The sequence below is a fragment of the Micropterus salmoides genome, unplaced genomic scaffold, assembly GCF_014851395.1.
Source record: "Micropterus salmoides isolate LMB-PRFRI ecotype aquatic unplaced genomic scaffold, ASM1485139v1 Ms_hic_scaffold_12, whole genome shotgun sequence".
NCBI classification, from domain to species: Eukaryota; Metazoa; Chordata; class Actinopteri; order Centrarchiformes; family Centrarchidae; genus Micropterus; species Micropterus salmoides.
The window spans coordinates 34,935,869-34,958,099 of record NW_024040263.1 but is presented as its reverse complement, the minus strand read 5'-3'; the positions used below and the strand labels follow the sequence as shown (position 1 = coordinate 34,958,099).

The 22,231-nt window shown below is 45.6% G+C and overlaps 2 protein-coding genes across 5 annotated transcripts; one reads left to right on the top strand and one right to left on the bottom strand.

Moving 5' to 3' along the window:
* Positions 1–579: 579 nt before the first annotated feature.
* Positions 580–5,154, top strand: dpy30 (dpy-30 histone methyltransferase complex regulatory subunit). Of its 2 annotated transcripts, none has more exons than XM_038714654.1 (5): positions 580–659; positions 1,868–1,908; positions 2,185–2,232; positions 2,322–2,464; positions 4,980–5,154. In XM_038714654.1, the coding sequence occupies exons 1-5, from the start codon at positions 650–652 to the stop codon at positions 5,050–5,052; spliced, it is 315 nt and encodes a 104-aa protein (XP_038570582.1). In that variant the 5' UTR covers positions 580–649; the 3' UTR covers positions 5,053–5,154. The 2 variants fall into 2 exon arrangements, with proteins under 2 accessions (XP_038570582.1, XP_038570583.1); XM_038714655.1 differs by lacking the exon at positions 580–659 and adding an exon at positions 713–789.
* A 423-nt stretch (positions 5,155–5,577) lies between these two features.
* Positions 5,578–21,885, bottom strand: psen2 (presenilin 2). Of its 3 annotated transcripts, none has more exons than XM_038714651.1 (11): positions 21,771–21,885; positions 19,214–19,356; positions 18,846–19,066; positions 18,627–18,768; positions 17,450–17,517; positions 17,050–17,270; positions 16,514–16,612; positions 14,307–14,372; positions 13,759–13,845; positions 13,535–13,650; positions 5,578–8,870 (listed from the first exon to the last, which is right to left on the bottom strand). In XM_038714651.1, exons 2-11 carry the CDS (start codon positions 19,349–19,351, stop codon positions 8,715–8,717), a joined length of 1,314 nt encoding a protein of 437 aa, XP_038570579.1. In that variant the 5' UTR covers positions 19,352–19,356; positions 21,771–21,885; the 3' UTR covers positions 5,578–8,714. The 3 variants fall into 3 exon arrangements, with proteins under 3 accessions (XP_038570579.1, XP_038570581.1, XP_038570580.1); XM_038714653.1 differs by having other exon boundaries at positions 19,220–19,356; XM_038714652.1 differs by having other exon boundaries at positions 19,214–19,353; positions 21,771–21,872.
* Positions 21,886–22,231: the final 346 nt, after the last annotated feature.

Here is a 22,231-nt window from a genome sequence, read left to right as displayed (position 1 = left end):
ACACGATGAGTCTCTACATTTATATTTCTATATTTATGTTCTGTAGAGCGCCACTACATACCAAGGCAAATTCCTCGTACGTGAAAATGTACCTGGCATTAAACCTCACTCTGATTCTGATTCTGACAACTAAAAAAATCAGAATCAAATGTGAAATTTAAAATAAACAAATAAATGAACAATGACTAAAATAAAAACAATGAAATAATAATATCTTGAAAATGTATTATATTTATTTAATTTAATATATTTATCAGTCTAGTCTGAGTTCCCACTGGTTGTCCTCAGTTGGTGGCATGAGGAGACATATTTTGCTGCATTTGGCATTTCTACTAGTAAATAGAGGAGTTTCTGTGTGTCTGATAGAAATTTGAATTCAGGGTATATTTTATATATTTGGGAAATGTTTGCAAAGTGTTTTTCTCTTGATGTTTTTTATTGCAGCTCTGTCTCTACCTGTCCTCTCGTTCTGCGCTTAATCAACAGAAAGATAAAAGATCCTGAGAGAGAGAAATTTTAATCTGGGTTCGTGCTTTTATTTTGAAGTATGTCTACACAAACCGGAAAGGGATGTCTTTTCTACGTAGCCTTTAGAACAGAATCGGCGTAACGTTACGCCAGACATTTTGCGTAAATACCCACAACAAACATGGCGGACGGTAAGTTAATTGTTGACCATTGATCGCGTTTTCACCGTTTTTGTTGTTATTTCTGTTTGTTTGCCGCGTGTTTCCGGTTTGGTTTGGCGGTCTGATGTCTCGGTTCGGATCACGGAGGTCGAGTTTACCCGTAAGTGAGGTTTATGTTACCGGATAACGAAATCGTTGAGGTGATGCTAAGCTAACTTACCGCCGCTCACAATGCAGCGCGAGCGACATCAGTGTAAAGACTTAAATACTGAATAAATGTTACGGACTTTGGTTTCCATCAGAGCGGAAAAAGGCGTCTGATGGCTTTAGTTTTATTAACGTCCTCTGTTCGCGGCGCAGACTCAAACTAGAAGTATTAACCTTACGGTCACTTATTAGCCACTTTATTTGATGCTAAACACTTAATTATTAAACAAATTATCCTCTCTAATATGTTTCCAAAGTGACCTTACGGACTCCGGACAGCTTTCCGTTTCATTAAACCAAACTGTGTTTAAAAATCATGTGTTTTAGTGATTCCTCGGTTACCGGTGTTTCCTGAAGTGACCTCAGGGTCACTTGCAAGTCTCAATGATATCCTGCTGAATGCGGCAGGATGTCGGTCAAACACAGAATAACTTTTTATTTAATGTTACAAAATACTCAAACCTATGACTTGAGAGTATTTTGAACCAAACTCCATTCAGAATTTCGTCAGTTTTAGATTCACACGGTTTTGTTCGGGTGCTTCTGCTTGTAAAGCATGAACCGATTCATCTGTTAGTCAGTTCAGTTTGGATAATCAGTTAAAACACAAACGGATAAAATGCAGAATACATGTTTTTATGCAACAGTTAAAATAGTAATTTAAACATATAAATTAAACCACAATTGCTTTTCTTCTGCTTCATCTGTTGAAACCACACAGATATTCAGACAATAACTAAACATGCAGAGATTAAAGACAGCTCAGTTTAAAGAGCTGGAACCCAGTTAAGGTTCAGGCAGCACACTCACCTGTCCTAAGGTAAGTCACCTGTCCCACTCTGGTTGTGGAGCGACAATTAATTAATCAACAGTTAATCAAATTCTGAACACCTTCTACAGGCGATACCTCGTACCTCTGAACCAAAGTTAGTCTAAAAATGTGACATTTTAGCACCGCCTGGGAAAAGTCTGTCTGCTGTCCGTCACTCGATTTAAAAACAACCTCTAAAGGCACACGGTTTCTCTTTCAGATCACACAGATGCAGATCAGTCCATGGAGGGACACACACCTGTGAGTACTACACTCTACTACACAGTACTACACAGTGAAACCACATCACACTGTCCTGCCATTAAAGCAGCTCACTCAGTTTCTCTGGTGTGATATTTATAAACTGGAGAGCTTCTGACTGTTGAACTCATGAAAACACATTGATCACTGGGACGCTTTCTGATTCTTCATTGATCAAACGATTAATCAGTTAATCAAGTAATGGATCGTCGGATGAATGGATGATGAAGTGATTGTTCAGTGAAGCTCATCTGTGAAACATGAATCCTCCTGCAGGTGTCTGAAAACCCTCACGCAGAGTACGGCCTGACGGAAAACATCCAGGTAACACACACACACACACACACACACTGTGCGCTGTGTAATGGTAAGGTGAAGGCAGACTCCCAGCATGCTTTGCTGCTGCTCCTCAGAGGACGGTGGAGAACGAGAAGGCGAGCGCAGAGAAGATCTCGAAGCAGAAGGTGGACCTGCAGGCGCTGCCGACCCGAGCGTACCTGGACCAGACGGTGGTCCCCATCCTGCTGCAGGGCCTGTCGGTGCTCGCCAAGGACAGGTGGGAACACGTTACTGCATACAGTGAGGAAAATAAGTATTTGAACACTCTGCTATTTTGCAAGTTCTCCCACTCAGAAATCATGGAGGGGTCTGAAATTGTCATCGTAGGTGCATGTCCACTGTGAGAGACATAATCTAAAAAAAAAATCCAGAAATCACAATGTATGATTTTATAACTATTTATTTGTATGATACAGCTGCAAATAAGTATTTGAACACCTGTCTATCAGCTAGAAGTCTGCCTTCAAAATGTCCACCTCCACTCCATTTATTATCCTAAATTAGATGCACCTGTTTGAGGTCGTTAGCTGCATAAAGACACCTGTCCACCCCATACAATCAGTAAGAATCCAACTACTAACATGGCCAAGACCAAAGAGCTGTCCAAAGACACTAGAGACAAAATTGTACAACTCCACAAGGCTGGAAAGGGCTACGGGGAAATTGCCAAGCAGCTTGGTGGAAAAAAGGTCCACTGTTGGAGCAATCATTAGAAAATGGAAGAAGCTAAACATGACTGTCAATCTCCCTCAAGACTGGGGCTCCATGCAAGATCTCACCTCGTGGGGTCTCAATGATCCTAAGAAAGGTGAGAAATCAGCCCAGAACTACACGGGAGGAGCCGGTCAATGACCTGAAAAGAGCTGGGACCACCGTTTCCAAGGTTACTGTTGGTAATACACTAAGACGTCATGGTTTGAAATCATGCATGGCACGGAAGGTTCCCCTGCTTAAACCAGCACATGTCAAGGCCCGTCTTCAGTTTGATCCAGAGGAGTCATGGGAGAAAGTCATGTTGTCAGATGAGACCAAAATAGAACTTTTTGGTCATAATTCCACTAACCGTGTTTGGAGGAAGAAGAATGATGAGGACCATCCCAAGAACAGCATCCCTACTGTGAAGCATGGGGGGTGGTAGCATCATGCTTTGGGGGTGTTTTTCTGCACATGGGACAGGGCGACTGCACTGTATTAAGGAGAGGATGACCGGGGCCATGTATTGCCAGATTTTGGGGAACAACCTCCTTCCCTCAGTTAGAGCATTGAAGATGGGTCGAGGCCGGGTCTTCCAACATGACAATGACCCGAAGCACACAGCCAGGATAACCAAGGAGCGGCTCTGTAAGAAGCATATCAAGGTTCTGGCGTGGCCTAGCCAGTCTCCAGACGTAAACCCAATAAGAGAATCTTTGGAGGGAGCTCAAACTCCGTGTTTCTCAGCGACAGCCCAGAAACCTGACTGATCTAGAGAAGATCTGTGTGGAGGAGTGGGCCAAAATCCCTCCTGCAGTGCAAACCTGGTGAAAAACTACAGGAAACGTTTGACCAAACAAAGGCTACTGCACCAAATATTAACATTGATTTTCTCAGGTGTTCAAATACTTATTTGCAGCTGATTCATACAAATAAATAGAAAGTCATACATTGTGATTTCTGGATTATTTCTTTTAGATTATGTCTCTCACAGTGGACATGCACCTACGATGACAATTTCAGACCCCTCCATGATTTCTAAGTGGGAGAACTTGCAAAATAGCAAATACTTATTTTCCTCACTGTATATTACTACATACATGCAGTACTGTGCAGGGCGAACGCACAACCCTCCGATTGAAAGGCCTGTTCACTACTGACTGAGCTGACCAGGAACCGTCTAATGGCTGTTAAAGAAGTGGCCCGACTGATTTGAAGACCTGCAGCATCAATAACGCTGAAACAACGAGACTGTGGCGGAGATCCTGCTGCGTATTCAGCGCTTCATTAGAACTTCATAAAACTCTTACAAATCTGTTTCAACACATTCGTTTCTAACATATAGAAAACCTGCGTGATGACGATAACACCGTTTCAACAATTCACTACCACATCACAGCACATAAGCCCCGCCCCCGCGAGCCCCCCCCCGCTCCGCTCAGCGCTGTTCTCTACTGTATTTATTCATTCAGAACGTGTTGCCAACAGATTTAATAATGTATTCGTTCACGACATCATCGGGCCGTAGCGACGCCGTTAGCTTAACGGAGTAAAGTGAACAGTAAAGGTACTAAAACAACATCAGCGCTGCAGTAACACCTTCACCACCTCAAACCTCCAGAGCGTGGCAGCGTTTCACTCAGCCAGAAAGGTCGTGAACTGCAGCGTCTGCAAAGCTGAGCTCTCCTGCAGACACCAGAGCGCCTGAAGAGGAGGCGCGTAACATCGTGTCTCTGTGGATGATGACTCAAGTCTGTAAGCTAGTTAGCGAGCTAGCTTCACGTTAAAGTCGTATTAAGCTGAAACGTTTTCTAGTTTCCCTCGGTCAGTTTGATTGGTTGATAATGGCGATGAGAGTAGCAAATAATTATGATTCACAACGGGCGTGTTCACATTGCAGACGTGCCCTGACTTCATAAACGATGCGTCACATCACTCTTTCTAAAGAAGAGAGAACAGTTCTCCTGTCGTGAGAATAGTAGAATAGAATAGTCGTTAGTTGCAGCCCTAATGTTGGTGTGTCGTGTTTCCTCTTCCAGACCTCCGAACCCCATCGAGTACCTGGCGGCGTTCCTGCTGAAGAACAAATCCCAGTTTGAAGAGAGGAATTAAGTCATCGGAAATCATTTCATACAGTAGAAACTTGTTTGTTAGTGAACTGCTACGCTGTTGGTTTTTTTTTAATCCAGATTAAACATGTTGATGTGAGGAGGAGCCGGCTCTGTGGGATTTTATTCTGAAAAGACGGTTCTGCTGTAAAAAAAGCCCGGAGGAATCGTTCAACATGACATTTAAATGGGCATGAGTACCAGGGCAGTGCTTAGCCTAGCTTAGCATAAAGACTGGACACAGGGGGAAACTGCTAGCCTTGCTCTGTCCAAAGTTTAAGAAATCTTAATTTCGGCACGAGAAGTCGTCGTTTCCATTCAGTTGCTGCTAAAAAGATACTCACGACTGAGTAGACTCATTCAGTGCTGCTGTCTGCTGGTTGAACTGCTTTAACTTTAACCAGTCACTTAACTAGCCTACTGGGGCCGGTAGGTTGGCGTCAAAAATAATATGCACACATTACTCAAAGACGTCATGGATAACATGCTAGCTAACATGCTACATAAACATGAGCTAAAAGAGGCGGAAGAAGTTGAATAGATTTGTTTTTATTTCTCCAGCTCATCACAGAAGTTTATTGCACAATACAATGAAATAAAATCTTTCAGTTACAAAATCACCTGAATCACTTTCTACAAAATATACCCATCATACAGCAGGCCGGTGTTCGTAAAGCTTTATCAGAAAGTTCAGTTCAGAGAGAAATGAACAGTCCCGGAGCAACAGAGCATTTCATTTGGAAACTGCAGAAAATTACAGCCACGGTTACCAAAGAAATCATTTAAGAATGCCGTTGTAATATTTCAGAAACACTGCCTAAATTCTTTTTATACAAAGAAGTAATTTTCTAGAATAAAGATATATTTTGAGAGTAAAGATGTATAAAACTATTTTAATACTCGGCTGTAAACTAGAGAACAGAGCTCGTAGCATCTAAATACAAAGTAAATGCAGTTTGTGTTGAAACCTGAACAAAGGTTTGGTTCTGTGAAATATTACAACTCTGTTCTCATGATATAATAATGGAGGTGAATATAAGTTAGTTGAAACATTTTTCCAGAATATAGATTCTGTTCTGTCATTTCCAGACCACAATGGTGACGTACCTGGACACACAAACCCACCTGGACAGACTCCACTGGTGCCGTGTTCTGTAGTTTAGGTTTTGTTTGATGGATCCTAAAGATAAAAATGAAGCTTTCTGCTGCCAAAGCTAAAGTTAGCAACACTAGCTGACCTCCTGCTGAGGTGAGGATTTAAACCAGGTGTGTTGCAGCTCCAACATTTAGTGAGGCATTAATTACTATTGCACATTTCTGCTATTGAAATCTCTGCAGTGCAGACTTCACCTGTTCTTTAGTTACTAGTAGCTATTTGAATAGTTACTAGTGAAATTGAAATGGTTACTAATATCTCATTTTTAGCTACTAGTCCTGATTTCTTTTGTTACTAGTAACTATTCCAATAGTTACTGAGATAAACTTAGTAACTATCAACAAGCAGTTTTACAGGTCATAGATGAATAAAAAAGATCTTTACTAGAGTGTTTTGGAATAGTTACCAGCTGATATCAGAGCCCCGTAGATTTCAAGGGGAAAAATGTGCATTTAGTTGCTATTAACCAACGGAATAGTTACAAGTGACAAAAAATTAAGTGCTGGTCTCAAAAAAATAAGTACTCGTAAGTTTTAAGGAATACATGTCTATTAGTCTATTAGTGTTGTAGTAAAGACCAAGACCAGAGTTTATCGAGACCAAGACTTTAGGGTTGAGACCGAGTCGAGACCCAAACCAGTTCCCCACAGGACACACAATAAAATGTGGAACCAGATCAGAGGTACGTCTCAAATTGATCTGAAAGATCCACATTCCCGTTAAAACACCCACATGTAAACACTAAGAGCTGAAATCAACGCTCCTTTTCCACGCTGAGCATCACGGGGAGGGGGGGGCAGTCGCTAACGGTAACAACACATTTTTAATTAGGGTTATTTGTTGCATTAGAAGCAATAAGATTTACATCCAATCAAAGTTTGGATGTTAACAAATAAATCAGACAATGCAAAAGCAATTTATTGATATTCCCAAGTTGCTCTGCACTGGTCTTGAAATAAAATCCAGAGTCCTTAATGTCCGAGACAAGACCGGTCTCCAGTACTACAACACTACCGTCGACTAATTAGGGTGATTCAGATCTTTTTCTTTCTCTTTTCTTAATGTATGTAAAACCTTTAAATAGAGTCTGAAATTGTATTAAAGTGGACTTTTGGCGTTTCAGAGGGACTGTTGGGGGGGGGGGGGGGGTGCATATCTTTAGGTCAAGCGATTATCTCCTCACGAGATGAGCAGAATTTAAACTAGAATCATTCAGGTCCTGAAACTCGGTTTTGATACGAGGTCTTTTACTGCTAAAAATAATGAACAGATTAAACCGGATCGGACCTGTTGACGTCACTCTGACAGTCGAGCTGGTTTCATTTCGCAGCTTTGTTTCGTTAATAAAGGACCGCAGCTTCTGTTGAAGTTCTGCATCACAGCTGGATTTTGAAGTTTAATTAAACCTTCATTAATCCTAATCTTAGAAGTAAAGTAATCTGTTTCTGTGAGGGAGATCTGCCAACGTGTTCATGGAGAAATCCACCTTAAAATACTGTAAACATTAAAATCGGTCCGCTGTGATGCTGTCTTTCAACTTCCTGTCTACACAGGAAGTGGGAATGACGTCTGCAGCTTCACCTCAAGATATTTGATCAAATATCTGATCAGTTTTTTAATCTAACGAGCAGCTGATTGACTGACACTGTAAATATAACATGACAACTCAAGATGTGGTCGTTTCAAAGAGTTTTAATGCATAATAATAATATTTCTTCATCTGTAGTTATGGCGATGACAGTGAAACGTCTGGATCTTCAGAAACGAATGACATTCAAAATATCAAAAGAATTTTTGTTTTATGGCGTGATTATTCCAAATTCTACTACTAATAATAAAATGTTTATTAAACAAGTTGAAAAGTTTATAATGCATCAAAATCAGCTGGTTTTAATCACCACAGAAACACTGCGCTGCTGCTAACACAGGCTAAGCTAGATATCGGCGGTGGATGTGGCGTCAGGTCACATGACCTCCTCATTAATGTAGGTGTGCGTTTGCAGGACAGAAGCCAGTGCCACCGACAGGAAGTTAAAAGACAAAACAGCGAATGGAGCGCACAAAAAAAGTGTCAATAACATCCTTAAATTCTGTCCCAGTGAATGTTTACAGTTTGAAAACAGGATGTTGTGTCTGCTTTGACTGACGGCAGCGTCGTCCAATCACACGCGGCCGTCAGAAACGTGACTGAGACTCTACAGACAGGATGAGTTACAGCATTTAAGGTGGATCTTTCCTTTAAACTATTAGTCAGCAGGTGATCAGAAACACACCTGAGGAGAATCTACCAGGTAACCTGCTGCCACCTTCTAACACCCACACCAGCTTCCTCCGTCCGCATTACATCACTTCCTGCGGTTTGGTTAATGCGTCATGTTCCCCAAACAGTGTTAGAAAGACGGGTAGAAGACCTGCGCAGGAAGTGGTCTTTGTGCGTTGTGCGGCGGCCCTGCAGGATAACGAGGAAGATAATGAGGAGGAGGAGGAAAGCGAGGGGGCGGGTCTTTCTGTCAGATGTAGTACTGGTGAGCAGCCAGGTTGTCCATGAAGGGCTGAACCAGGAAGTCTGTGGAGAAGTAGAAGACCAGGCCGAAGGTGATGGAGATGGGCAGCGCCGGCAGGGCTTTCTTAAAGATGGCCAGCAGCAGCAGAGTCAGGCACAGACCCTGAGGCAGGTGGAGAACAGGTGGAGGGCAGGTGAGTTACAGGTGGAGAACAGGTGTGTTACAGGTGGAGAGTAGGTGGAGAACAGGTGTGTTACAGGTGGAGAGTAGGTGGAGAGTAGGTGGAGAACAGGTGGAGGGCAGGTGAGTTACAGGTGGAGAGTAGGTGGAGAACAGGTGGAGGGCAGGTGTGTTACAGGTAGAGAGTAGGTGGAGAACAGGTGGAGAACAGGTGTGTTACAGGTAGAGAGTAGGTGGAGAACAGGTGGAGGGCAGGTGAGTTACAGGTAGAGAGTAGGTGGAGAACAGGTGGAGGGCAGGTGTGTTACAGGTAGAGAGTAGGTGGAGAACAGGTGGAGGGCAGGTGTGTTACAGGTAGAGAGTAGGTGGAGAACAGGTGTGTTACAGGTAGAGAGTAGGTGGAGAACAGGTGGAGAACAGGTGTGTTACAGGTAGAGAGTAGGTGGAGAACAGGTGGAGGGCAGGTGTGTTACAGGTAGAGAGTAGGTGGAGAACAGGTGGAGGGCAGGTGTGTTACAGGTAGAGAGTAGGTGGAGAACAGGTGTGTTACAGGTAGAGAGTAGGTGGAGAACAGGTGGAGAACAGGTGTGTTACAGGTAGAGAGTAGGTGGAGAACAGGTGGAGGGCAGGTGTGTTACAGGTAGAGAGTAGGTGGAGAACAGGTGTGTTACAGGTAGAGAGTAGGTGGAGAACAGGTGGAGAACAGGTGTGTTACAGGTAGAGAGTAGGTGGAGAACAGGTGGAGGGCAGGTGTGTTACAGGTAGAGAGTAGGTGGAGAACAGGTGGAGGGCAGGTGTGTTACAGGTAGAGAGTAGGTGGAGAACAGGTGTGTTACAGGTAGAGAGTAGGTGGAGAACAGGTGGAGAACAGGTGGAGGGCAGGTGTGTTACAGGTAGAGAGTAGGTGGAGAACAGGTGGAGAACAGGTGTGTTACAGGTAGAGAGTAGGTGGAGAACAGGTGGAGGGCAGGTGTGTTACAGGTAGAGAGTAGGTGGAGAACAGGTGTGTTACAGGTAGAGAGTAGGTGGAGAACAGGTGGAGAACAGGTGGAGAACAGGTGTGTTACAGGTAGAGAGTAGGTGGAGAACAGGTGGAGGGCAGGTGTGTTACAGGTAGAGAGTAGGTGGAGAACAGGTGGAGAACAGGTGTGTTACAGGTAGAGAGTAGGTGGAGAACAGGTGGAGGGCAGGTGTGTTACAGGTAGAGAGTAGGTGGAGAACAGGTGGAGGGCAGGTGAGTTACAGGTGAGTTACAGGTGGAGAACAGGTGTGTTACAGGTGGAGAACATTTGAAGAACAGGTGGAGAACAGGTGTGTTACAGGTAGAGAGTAGGTGGAGGGCAGGTGTGTTACAGGTAGAGAGTAGGTGGAGGGCAGGTGTGTTACAGGTGGAGAACAGGTGTGTTACAGGTAGAGAGTAGGTGGAGAACAGGTGGAGGGCAAGTGAGTTACAGGTGGAGAGTAGGTGGAGAACAGGTGGAGGGCAAGTGAGTTACAGGTAGAGAGTAGGTGGAGAACAGGTGGAGGGCAGGTGTGTTACAGGTAGAGAGTAGGTGGAGAACAGGTGGAGAACAGGTGTGTTACAGGTAGAGAGTAGGTGGAGAACAGGTGGAGGGCAGGTGAGTTACAGGTGGAGAACAGGTGTGTTACAGGTAGAGAGTAGGTGGAGAACAGGTGTGTTACAGGTAGAGAGTAGGTGGAGAACAGGTGTGTTACAGGTAGAGAATAGGTGGAGAACAGGTGTGTTACAGGTGTGTTACAGGTGGAGAACAGGTGTGTTACAGGTGTGTTACAGGTGGAGAACAGGTGTGTTACAGGTGGAGAGTAGGTGGAGAACAGGTGGAGAACAGGTGTGTTACAGGTAGAGAGTAGGTGGAGAACAGGTGGAGGGCAGGTGAGTTACAGGTGGAGGAACAGGTGTGTTACAGGTGGAGAACAGGCGGAGAACAGGTGTGTTACAGGTAGAGAGTAGGTGGAGAACAGGTGAAGAATAGGTGGAGGGCAGGTGAGTTACAGGTGGAGAACAGGTGTGTTACAGGTGGAGAACAGGTGGAGAACATGTGTGTTACAGGTAGAGAGTAGGTGGAGAACAGGTGTGTTACAGGTAGAGAACAGGTGTGTTACAGGTAGAGAGTAGGTGGAGAACAGGTGGAGAACAGGTGGAGGGCAGGTGAGTTACAGGTGGAGAACAGGTGGAGAACAGGTGGAGAACAGGTGTGTTACAGGTAGAGAGTAGGTGGAGAACAGGTGTGTTACAGGTAGAGAACAGGTGAGTTACAGGTAGAGAGTAGGTGGAGAACAGGTGGAGAACAGGTGGAGGGCAGGTGAGTTACAGGTGGAGAACAGGTGTGTTACAGGTGGAGAACAGGTGGAGAACAGGTGTGTTACAGGTAGAGAACAGGTGTGTTACAGGTAGAGAGTAGGTGGAGAACAGGTGTGTTACAGGTAGAGAGTAGGTGGAGAACAGGTGTGTTACAGGTAGAGAGTAGGTGGAGAACAGGTGTGTTACAGGTGGAGAACAGGTGTTACAGGTGGAGAACAGGTGTGTTACAGGTGGAGAACAGGTGGAGAACAGGTGTGTTACAGGTAGAGAGTAGGTGGAGAACAGGTGGAGGGCAAGTGAGTTACAGGTGGAGAGTAGGTGGAGAACAGGTGGAGGGCAAGTGAGTTACAGGTAGAGAGTAGGTGGAGAACAGGTGGAGGGCAGGTGTGTTACAGGTAGAGAGTAGGTGGAGAACAGGTGGAGAACAGGTGTGTTACAGGTAGAGAGTAGGTGGAGAACAGGTGGAGGGCAGGTGAGTTACAGGTGGAGAACAGGTGTGTTACAGGTAGAGAGTAGGTGGAGAACAGGTGTGTTACAGGTAGAGAGTAGGTGGAGAACAGGTGTGTTACAGGTAGAGAATAGGTGGAGAACAGGTGGAGGGCAGGTGAGTTACAGGTGGAGAACAGGTGTGTTACAGGTGTGTTACAGGTGGAGAACAGGTGTGTTACAGGTGGAGAGTAGGTGGAGAACAGGTGGAGAACAGGTGTGTTACAGGTAGAGAGTAGGTGGAGAACAGGTGGAGGGCAGGTGAGTTACAGGTGGAGGAACAGGTGTGTTACAGGTGGAGAACAGGCGGAGAACAGGTGTGTTACAGGTAGAGAGTAGGTGGAGAACAGGTGAAGAATAGGTGGAGGGCAGGTGAGTTACAGGTGGAGAACAGGTGTGTTACAGGTGGAGAACAGGTGGAGAACATGTGTGTTACAGGTAGAGAGTAGGTGGAGAACAGGTGTGTTACAGGTAGAGAACAGGTGTGTTACAGGTAGAGAGTAGGTAGAGAGTAGGTGGAGAACAGGTGGAGGGCAGGTGAGTTACAGGTGGAGAACAGGTGGAGAACAGGTGGAGAACAGGTGTGTTACAGGTAGAGAGTAGGTGGAGAACAGGTGTGTTACAGGTAGAGAACAGGTGAGTTACAGGTAGAGAGTAGGTGGAGAACAGGTGGAGAACAGGTGGAGGGCAGGTGAGTTACAGGTGGAGAACAGGTGTGTTACAGGTGGAGAACAGGTGTGTTACAGGTGGAGAACAGGTGGAGAACAGGTGTGTTACAGGTAGAGAACAGGTGTGTTACAGGTAGAGAGTAGGTGGAGAACAGGTGTGTTACAGGTAGAGAGTAGGTGGAGAACAGGTGTGTTACAGGTAGAGAGTAGGTGGAGAACAGGTGGAGAACAGGTGTGTTACAGGTGGAGAACAGGTGTGTTACAGGTGGAGAACAGGTGTGTTACAGGTGGAGAACAGGTGGAGAACAGGTGTGTTACAGGTAGAGAGTAGGTGGAGAACAGGTGTGTGTTACAGGTGGAGAACAGGTGGAGAACAGGTGTGTTACAGGTGGAGAACAGGTGTGTTACAGGTGGAGAGTAGGTGGAGAACAGGTGTGTAACAGGTGGAGAACAGGTGTGTTACAGGTAGAGAGTAGGTGGAGAACAGGTGTGTGTTACAGGTGGAGAACAGGTGGAGAACAGGTGTGTTACAGGTGGAGAACAAGTGGAGAACAGGTGTGTTACAGGTGGAGAGTAGGTGGAGAACAGGTGTGTTACAGGTGGAGAGTAGGTGGAGAACAGGTGTGCACAGTATTACGGAGCCACACAGAGGAGCGTACTGTACTCAGAGTTCACAGTTGCAGCTGTGTTACAGGTGGAGAACAGGTGTGTTACAGGTAGAGAGTAGGTGGAGAACAGGTGTGTTACAGGTGGAGAGTAGGTGGAGAACAGGTGTGTTACAGGTGGAGAGTAGGTGGAGAACAGGTGTGTTACAGGTGGAGAGTAGGTGGAGAACAGGTGGAGGGCAGGTGAGTTACAGGTGGAGAACAGGTGTGTTACAGGTGGAGAACATTTGAAGAACAGGTGGAGAACAGGTGTGTTACAGGTGGAGAGTAGGTGGAGAACAGGTGTGTTACAGGTGGAGAGTAGGTGGAGAACAGGTGTGCACAGTATTACGGAGCCACACAGAGGAGCGTACTGTACTCAGAGTTCACAGTTGCAGCTGTGTTACAGGTGGAGAACAGGTGTGTTACAGATCTTCAGTCCCCGTGTGGAGCTCTGCTGGTGTCTGTTCACAGCAGCAGCGTCACATAATACAGCACAGAGCACCTGCCCCGTCAGACACTTACGATAAGGATGGCGACGAAGCAAGCGAGCGTCGTGTTCCAGTCTCCACCCGTCGCTGCAGCTTTTCCCACCAGGACGCTGTAGAAGATGAAATCACCGAGGCCGAGCTTCACCCCTCCTACAGACACATGAAACGGCGTTTAATCTCCTGCAGAGACGCGAGGCTTTCCTGAGGTGCGCTTTATTTTGAAATATAAAACTGAATCCTGTCCTGAGATGAACTCACTGTCCTCCTCCAGGTCGTCTTCAGGAAACGTCCGGGACCGTCTGCTCTCAGGCTCCGCCCCCCTGCCGCTCTGCTCCGCCTCCTCGTCTGAAAATGGCGTTAGTGTGACAAGTGTGTTACGGTACGATGAACTGATCCAGAACAGCAGCACACAGAAAAACTCTTTTGAATCAACTCAAAAAGCCGCCGATTACATTAAAACATTAAAATAATGTAAAATCAGTTGATCATTAATCTTACAGAAATTTTATTGTGGTTTTTTTAATTTGGAAGTTAAAGACAAAGTTCAAGAGATATAATTGTTTGGTAAAATAAAATAAATAACTTGAAAGATCAAATCTAGTTTGAATGTAAATTTAATAAATTAATTCTCACTAAATTAAGTGACCAATCACTGATGACCACTGAAAGGATCAATAACGTCACACTCGAGCCTCCATAATGTCACATCCTTAAAACAAGGAGCGGACAAAATAACAGAAACATGATGCTGTGTCCACCCCCCACATTTCCCATGATTCCTTGCAGAGAGTAGCTGATTGATGGACCTGTATCGTGTCCAGAGTGCGGAGCGTCCGCTGGGCTCGCCATCCCCACCGTCCACATCATGGCAGCTGACCGAACAAACAAACAAACAAATAACATGATCATTTGCTGAAAATATCCCTATTTTATTTTCTGTCCTCCACTCTGCTGCAGGCTGAAACATCTCAGCAGCTGTTGGATGAGTTGTGATGAAACGTGGTTCAGATCTTCAGTTCCCCCTCAGGATGAACTGTAAAAACCTTTCATGTAGCGCCATCATCAGGACGTTCACGGGTCCAACACTTTGTTTGTGAGTGTAGGTACCAAATCCGTGCTGCCTGCCGGATCCCTATCTGCACATGTGCAGAAGTGGTCCTGTCTGTCAAAGAACATTACCACAAATGTGCCTGTTAATAATAATAATGCCGGTTCTCATCTCAGGGCTTCAAATACCGACGTTATCTGGTACAAAAGGTAGCCTTCAGCGTCCGTATGAGGTGCCCTGTGTTGACCGGAAGCGCTAGTTTCAGCAGACCTGCAGTTATCTGGGAGTTTGTTCCAGATATACGGAGCATAATAACTGAACGCTGCTTCTCTTTGTTTAGATTTGACTCTCGGGACAGAAAGCAGACCTGATCCCAGACGACCTGAGAGGTCTGGATGGTTCAGTGCTTTATAAACGAAATCAATTCTTTGACAGACAGGAAGCCAATGTAAAGACCTCAGAACTGGAGTGATGTGATCCACCTTTTTGGTCTTAGTGAGGACTCGAGCAGCAGCGTTCTGAATCAGCTGCAGCTGTCTGATGGTTTTCTTAGGGAGCCTGTAAGGACTCTGTTACAGTAGTCAAGTCGACTGAAGATAAATGCATGGATACGTTTTTCCAGGTCCTGCTGAGACATAAGTCCTTTAATCCTTGATATATTCTTCAGGTGATAGTAGGCTGACTTTGTAATTGTCTTAATGTGGCTCCTCAAATTCAGGTCCATGTCCATGACTACACCAAGATTTCTGGCTTGATTTGTGGTTCTTAACATTACAGATTGAAGTCGAGCACTGACTTTCAATCGTCCCTCCCTGGCTCCAAAAACAATAACTTCAGTTTTATCTTTGTTTAATTGAAGAAAATTCTGGCACATCCAATCGTTGACCTGCTCAATACAGTTACTCAGCGCCCGTATGGGATCATAGTCCCCTGGTGAAATGGTTATGTAAATCTGCGTGTCATCTGCATAATTATGCAAACATATTTTGTTGTTTTTCATAATCTGAGCCAGTGGAAGCATGTAAATGTTAAACAAAAGAGGTCCCAGAATGGAGCCTTGGGGAACTCCCTGTCTGTAAACTAGGATTCAAACCAGTTTAGTACTGTGCCAGAAAGTCCCACCCTGTTTTCAAGTCTGTCTAGTAACATCGTGTGGTCGACTGTGTCGATTGTGGTAGGTAGCTACATTAGTATAGAAGGCATCGACAGCTACCCTTACCCTAACCATCACAGGGGTGTGTGCCTAAACCTAAGTCAGCAATTGCATATATGGCCAGTGTGCTAGCAGCTAGGGTTAGCCTCCTTTGTGAGATTGTTGTCAAATTAAAAATGTACTGTTGGATAAGGTTTTTCATATCTTAAGTACATTCCCTTTACATTAGAGTGAACAGTTTCATCTCCAGTGATTAAAAAAACATTTTGTTATCTTGATTTGAAAGATTTACTCGGATCATTTTGAATAGGCAGATTTGCGGTAACCTTTGACTTTTCTGCATGTGCAGAGCGGATCTGGTAGGCGTTACCGATTGGGCACCGACAGTGACCAAATACCTGCAGAACTGATGACGTTCCTATCAGCCTCAGCTGTGTTTACTGCTAATTAGCTAATGTTAGCATGCTAAGATTGTGAATATCGGCATGTTAGCATTGTCACTGTGAGCATGTAGCATGTTGATATTAGCATTTAGCTCAGTGCAGAGCAGCTAGTGTGGCTGCAGACTGACTCTGGTTAAACAACTTGCAGGTTAAAAGAATACTTTTTACTAACTTTCTATTTATTTTATTATAAGATCAATGCAAATGTTGGTGCAGCGGTTGAAATGCTGCCCGTGTAATCGCAGATCTCTTAGAGCATCTACACTGTTGGAACCTTCCAGATGAAGCGAGGAGCTTTAGCTGCACGCTGAACACTTTTAACAGCCTGATTCTTTTTCTCTTGGCTGGATAAAAGCTGAGTGGACTCACAGGAGTAGATGAGGGCGGGGAAGATGGGCTCGTTGCGCTCCTGAGCCGTCTCCACCAACATCCTGAGCGGACCTTTAGGGGACAGGACGGCCACCAGGTCTGCAACAACACAAACAACCTGAGCAAGGCATGATGGGAGGGATCAGCAGGAGGAAGAGGTCCCTGAAGACAGACTGAAAAATCAGCTGATAGAACCGGACCAGCGTCCGCCGACATCACAGCTCAACACTTCTGTTACCTTATATTTCATATTCTCTGATCTCTGTTCAGCTGGAAAATGTCCTTCCACAGTTCAAACTAAATCTTTGGCAGTGTTTTAGTAACTGATTTTGCATCATCGCCAGAAAGATTTGTTTAGGTGAGTTTGTTTTACAAATATCACATGTAGTTTGAAAAGGCTGCGCTAAGAAAGAGATCAGGTGCAAACAGGTTAACATTTTTATGAATTCATTCTTTGCAGGTGAAAAGCTGGCGAGCAGGTGAGGAACTCTACGTTAACTTATCTGTAAAGCCTCCAGCACACAGCGCCGACTCACCGTACACGGAGATGGCTCCCAGGATGACCCAGGCCGACCACTCGGGCAGGTATTTGATGAAGACGAGGGCCATGAGGGCGCTGATGAGGATCAGGTAGGCCTGCTGCAGCTGCAGGGGGCCCTTCCAGTGGATACAGATCATCCCCACGGCCCCGAAGTTCCAGATGATCACCCCCACCGTCGGGTAGTCCACCGCCAGGTTGTACGTCTTAAAGACTTCGCTGGGAAACATAAGAATGAACCACCATGATGCACCTGAATCTTTTCTCTCTTTCACACCAACTCCCAGCTGATAAATAATTAAAAAACAATAATCTGAGTGTTTCTTTCCTGCTGGGATGAAATATTAATATATTAATATCATATACTGGGAAGTTCCACAGCAGAGAGCAGGACTCACCCCAGGTACATGAAGCTGAACCAGAAGAGCAGCATGAGGGAGGACAGGATGAGCCAGCCGTGGATGAACTGGACAACACAAACACATCAGACAGCGCCCTCTAGCAGCAGGAAGTTCAACTACAGCTACACACAGTCAGCAACTTCTAAACTCGCTGCTTTCACATTTTGTCAATTTGGTAAACAGTGTTTGCTTTTTCTGCTCCTACTATCACTAAGTAGGCTATGTAGTTACAAGGCTCCTGTTTTGATTTATGATCAGGAGTCTGAACAGGGGGTTTTATTTTGAAAATAGACCAGATTCTCTTTGCCTTTCTGTCTGACTTCCTGCCCGGTTTGATCTTTTCTTGACGTGGCTTCCGTCAAAAACAGACTTGCTGTGTTTTCTCTGCAGAGAGGAGAGGAGAGCCTCGTCTGGTGGATTCACATGTATTAACAAGAATGGCTGCGATCAGCTCCGGCAGGCTGGCGCAGGCGTAACGGCACGCAGGCGGAGTCAGTGGACGTTGCGGGTCAGACTGTGTTCTGCACAAATGGCAACAGAATGCTTAAGTTATGAAAGGGACACATTATCAGTCGAGCCGACTCTGCAGATCCTTTCATAAATATCCCTGGAATTATTTTAGGTCAGTTAGTAAATATCGGTTGCAGCTTTCACATTGTTGTGAATTCAGGGCGGATCATGTTTTGTTTATAGACGGCGAATACGGCAACGACGTACGCTAGTTGCGGAAGTTACGCAGGAATAGCGGAGCTGTCACGAGACATCAGAGTTTCGTTTCATTACGGCGGTTGCCTGAAAACGGTCAGAGACGATAAACAGTTGCCATTACTACTCATGTACAGCGTGACTGCCTGTAACACGTTAGCTCGCTGCAACGATCCGTGAAGAAGTTTCAGCCTCTGTGCTCTCTAGCAGGAGCCCTGTAGTGGCTACTATCATTCATCATCCAGCAGTTTACAAGGGGTTAATACATAGTTTTCCTCCTATTGGTCTTGTCTGAACTTATTTGTCTCCGTCACTTTGTCTGACCTGTGGAGTTCCTCAGGGTTCAGTCCTGGGACCCGTTTAGTTTCTCTTCAGGGATGATCAGCAAACTGCTGCGTGTTAACTGGACTTAAACAGACAACCATCATATTTAAAGCTCAATTATCATTTTTTAAAACTTTTTCCTGACCTTGTAGCAGCGATACTTGTAGAGGACGACCAGGAAGATGGTCATGACCACGATGACGCTGATCATGATGATGGTGTTGAGCACGGAGTTGAGGAGCCGGCGGCCGACGGATGAGGTGTTCTCCGTGAACGGCGTGTAAATCCTGCGGGGACAAACATGATGGTTAGCTGTAAGGTGGGAGGAGGAGTCCTGCGTGTGGCGGCTGAAGCGTTGACCTACAGCTGCTGGTCGGTCTTCTCGGTGTAGAAGCTGACCGACTTGATGGTGGCGACCACCACCACCATGCACAGGGTGACGGGGATGAACAGCATGATGACGTGCTTGGCTCCGTATTTCAGCGTCAGCTCCTCATCGTCTGCATCCACCTCCTGATCCGAGCCCCCGCCACCTCCACCGCCGCCGTCCCCGGCGGCCGGACCGCCCCTCCTGCCGACCCCCGGCTGGACCAACAGAGGGCGACATTCAGCGTCAGTGCAGCAGGAAATACATCAGCCCAACAAGAACATTCCTCGCCATAATCAGAAGGACAAACGTTTTTTGTTACGATGCCTCACGAGATGTTGCCACGTAAAGAATAATAACCTGACCTTTACCCTTTGGGACGGCGTGCCGTTTGAGGGGCTGAGGTCTGGATCTGGCGTGTAGGACGGCACTGTTGGATTCTCAGACGGGACCAACGCCGTCCTCTCGTTGAAGGAGTCGTCGTCACTGTCCGAGGCGTTCATGGCTGCTGAAAATAAACCACTCAGCTGTTAGCGTCTCTTTATGGTCGTTTGTCGCTAATGTTAGCATGGCTAACAGTTTAGAAGTATTTGCGTCAAATTGGCCGAGGGGACATTTGTTTATTTAAAGGACCAGTCTGTAATATTTCTGAGGATCTACGGACAGAAATGCAATATAAGATCCATAACTATGTTTTCAGTGGTGTGTAAAGACCTTACATAATAAACCGTTATGTTTTTAACTTAGAGTGAGACGTTTATATCTACTTAACCGCGGGAACCCCCTTCCATGGACGTCTCCACGTTGCATCGTCATGTTTCTACAGTAGCTGAAAACAAACAGGCTACAGAGCGCGTTTCGTCACCATGTTCTTCTTGTTCTACTTAATTCAGGCAGTCAGACACTCGTCACTGTGTTGAACACGTACAGAAGAAGAAGAAGTAATAATATACTGCAGGGGTCTGCAAATAAGTTTTGCATCAGAGCAACATTTTCAACCATTAGACATAATTTTGACTTTCGTTAACATGGTGTTTGGTCAGCTCAGTCGGTAAGGTGCAGGACTGCAGGGTTGTGCGTTTGATTCCACCTCAGGACAAAAAGATTCTGCAGCGCATGTTTCTGAGGTCACGGCATGCGCTGCACTGTTTGTGTTTCGGTGTTTGATCCTCATCCATCAACCTACAGACGCTTTTCATTTCCCCAGTATCTCCAGGCAGAGAACATTTAGGGGAATCACGTTCTCTGACGGCTCTTTCAAAGTAAAAGCTCAGTTCAACTCCAAATACTGCATTACAGTAAACAAGCTTCTTGCGCTTTTATTTTGTAGGCAGAACCATTTTATCTGCCGTCCCATAATTACGCCACCTGGAAAAGAGCAGTCGGATTCTCTGAGCCCCACGGTCGTCTTTTCCCAAGTCCTTATGAATTCTCCTTCACATCAAAGTGGTTAGGAAAGTCGATTTTTTTGACTTTTCCACCGCAGCCCTAATATCTTGACTGATCTCTCTCTGCTGTCTCTGAAGAGACACCTTTTGTCCTGTGTCAGCCACCGTAGATGTCCTGCGCTCTTTGAAAGGTTAGAGGGCAGTGGTAGACTGGACTGATGGTTACAGTTCACAACCGTCACCACTAGATGCTGCTAAATCTCACACACTGAACCTTTAAAGAACACAGAACAGCCAGCTAGCTTAGCTTAGCTTAGCATAAAGACTGAAAACATCCGACATTCGCAGCCACTTGGAGCAGCGATGGTTCGGCTGTGTGGAGGCGATAATGAAGCCGCTCTCTCAGCTCTCTTTTCTAAGTTTTTGATTTTTCTGTGTGTGGTGTGAGCAGCGGAGGTCGACACTGTGAACGTCTTCCAGGAGAATCTGTCTGTAAAGTTGCAGAACCACGTGGTTCGAACTCGGGTACAACCCGAGCCGCTGATTTACTCAATAAAGTCTGTGAATATCATCGTAGGTCCTGTAATATGAGCTGTTAGAAATTAACTGACGATACAAGTTGTTGTTGGTTGTGGCCCCGAAGCTTCCTGCAGAGCGACGTATCAAACTTTGTCTTTCGTGGTTTTACGTGTTCTTTATTGTCATTTCAAAAAGAACGAGGTTTGCACAGGGAGCTGATGCCGGTGGCGCAGCGAGGACCTTTTTAATGTTGAGAGACACCAGAGTAACGCAGACCTGGCAACGTCCTCCACCCTGACCCCCCCAGGACCAGCTGTGGGACTGTCTGCTGATCAGTGATCTGCTGCGGTCAGACGTCATTAAATTCAGCAGGTTTATCTGAGTGGTCATTAGCATTAATAATATTCAGCGGTATGAAAGAGCCGGACACGCTGAGACTCATGGGATATGTAGCGGTTGAATGTAGGGCTGCAGCTAATGGATCTCTTCATAATGTAGGTCCAAACAGGAAACAGGAAACAGCTGCATCCAGAGCAACCAGCAGCCTCCTTCAGACCAACAGTAACTAAGTATATTTATGAGGTACATGTACTCCGCTTGAGTATTTTCATTTTATCCACCTGCGTACTTGTACTTTTTACCTTAAAGATTCAGATTTTACACACAGGATGAGGAGGATAAATAAGATTAAACCACCCAGCAGCATTTAAGACTTTTTACAGTTTGATAAAAAAACAAACATGATTTTCAGTTTAGGTTTGAAGTTGAAAATAAGGCTGTGGAGACCCCCGAGCCACAGTTTGGGCCCCAGTTCACTAAAGCCACACCTGTAAAGATCCACGAATCACAGACAGGTCCTCATAAATCCCGTCAAAGCCTGATATTAACCCTGGGCCTTCTTGTTATTCATTTAATGAAGTGTCAGCTGACCGTGCTCAGATTTATGGGACACTTTCGGTACAACGTCTAAAGCGGAGCCTGTAGTTCGAAGTGAAGCTTTAAGATCAGACTTTACCTGGATTTAAGCCGCAAGAACAAAAGAAGGATCCGCTCTCAAAGTAAACAACGACCGACAACCCGGAAGCCGTCAGTCAGCTGACCGGCTCACCACGTGATCACCGAGCACGTCACGGGGTCACGTGCTGTTTCTAGCTGGATTCCGATACGTCAAACAGCTGATTTGAAGCTCTCGGTTCCGATGGTTTGTGTTCAGCAGGTGTTTCTACCTGGAACCTGAGAACCAGGGCCGGTCCCCCTCCAGGGGCCCCGGGGCAAAAAATGTGATACTGGCTCCTACTGGCCCCCAATTAAACACAGAAACCGACCAGTTCTGCAGAGCTGAGCATGCTGCATTCACGTGCTCCTCCTTTCAGTGGTAACAGTGTGAGTGCTGTGTGTAGGTGATGTTTGCTGCAGCACATTCCCTAAAACAACATATTTCATACCTGACGTGTTATCAGAGGTAATGCTAATAAA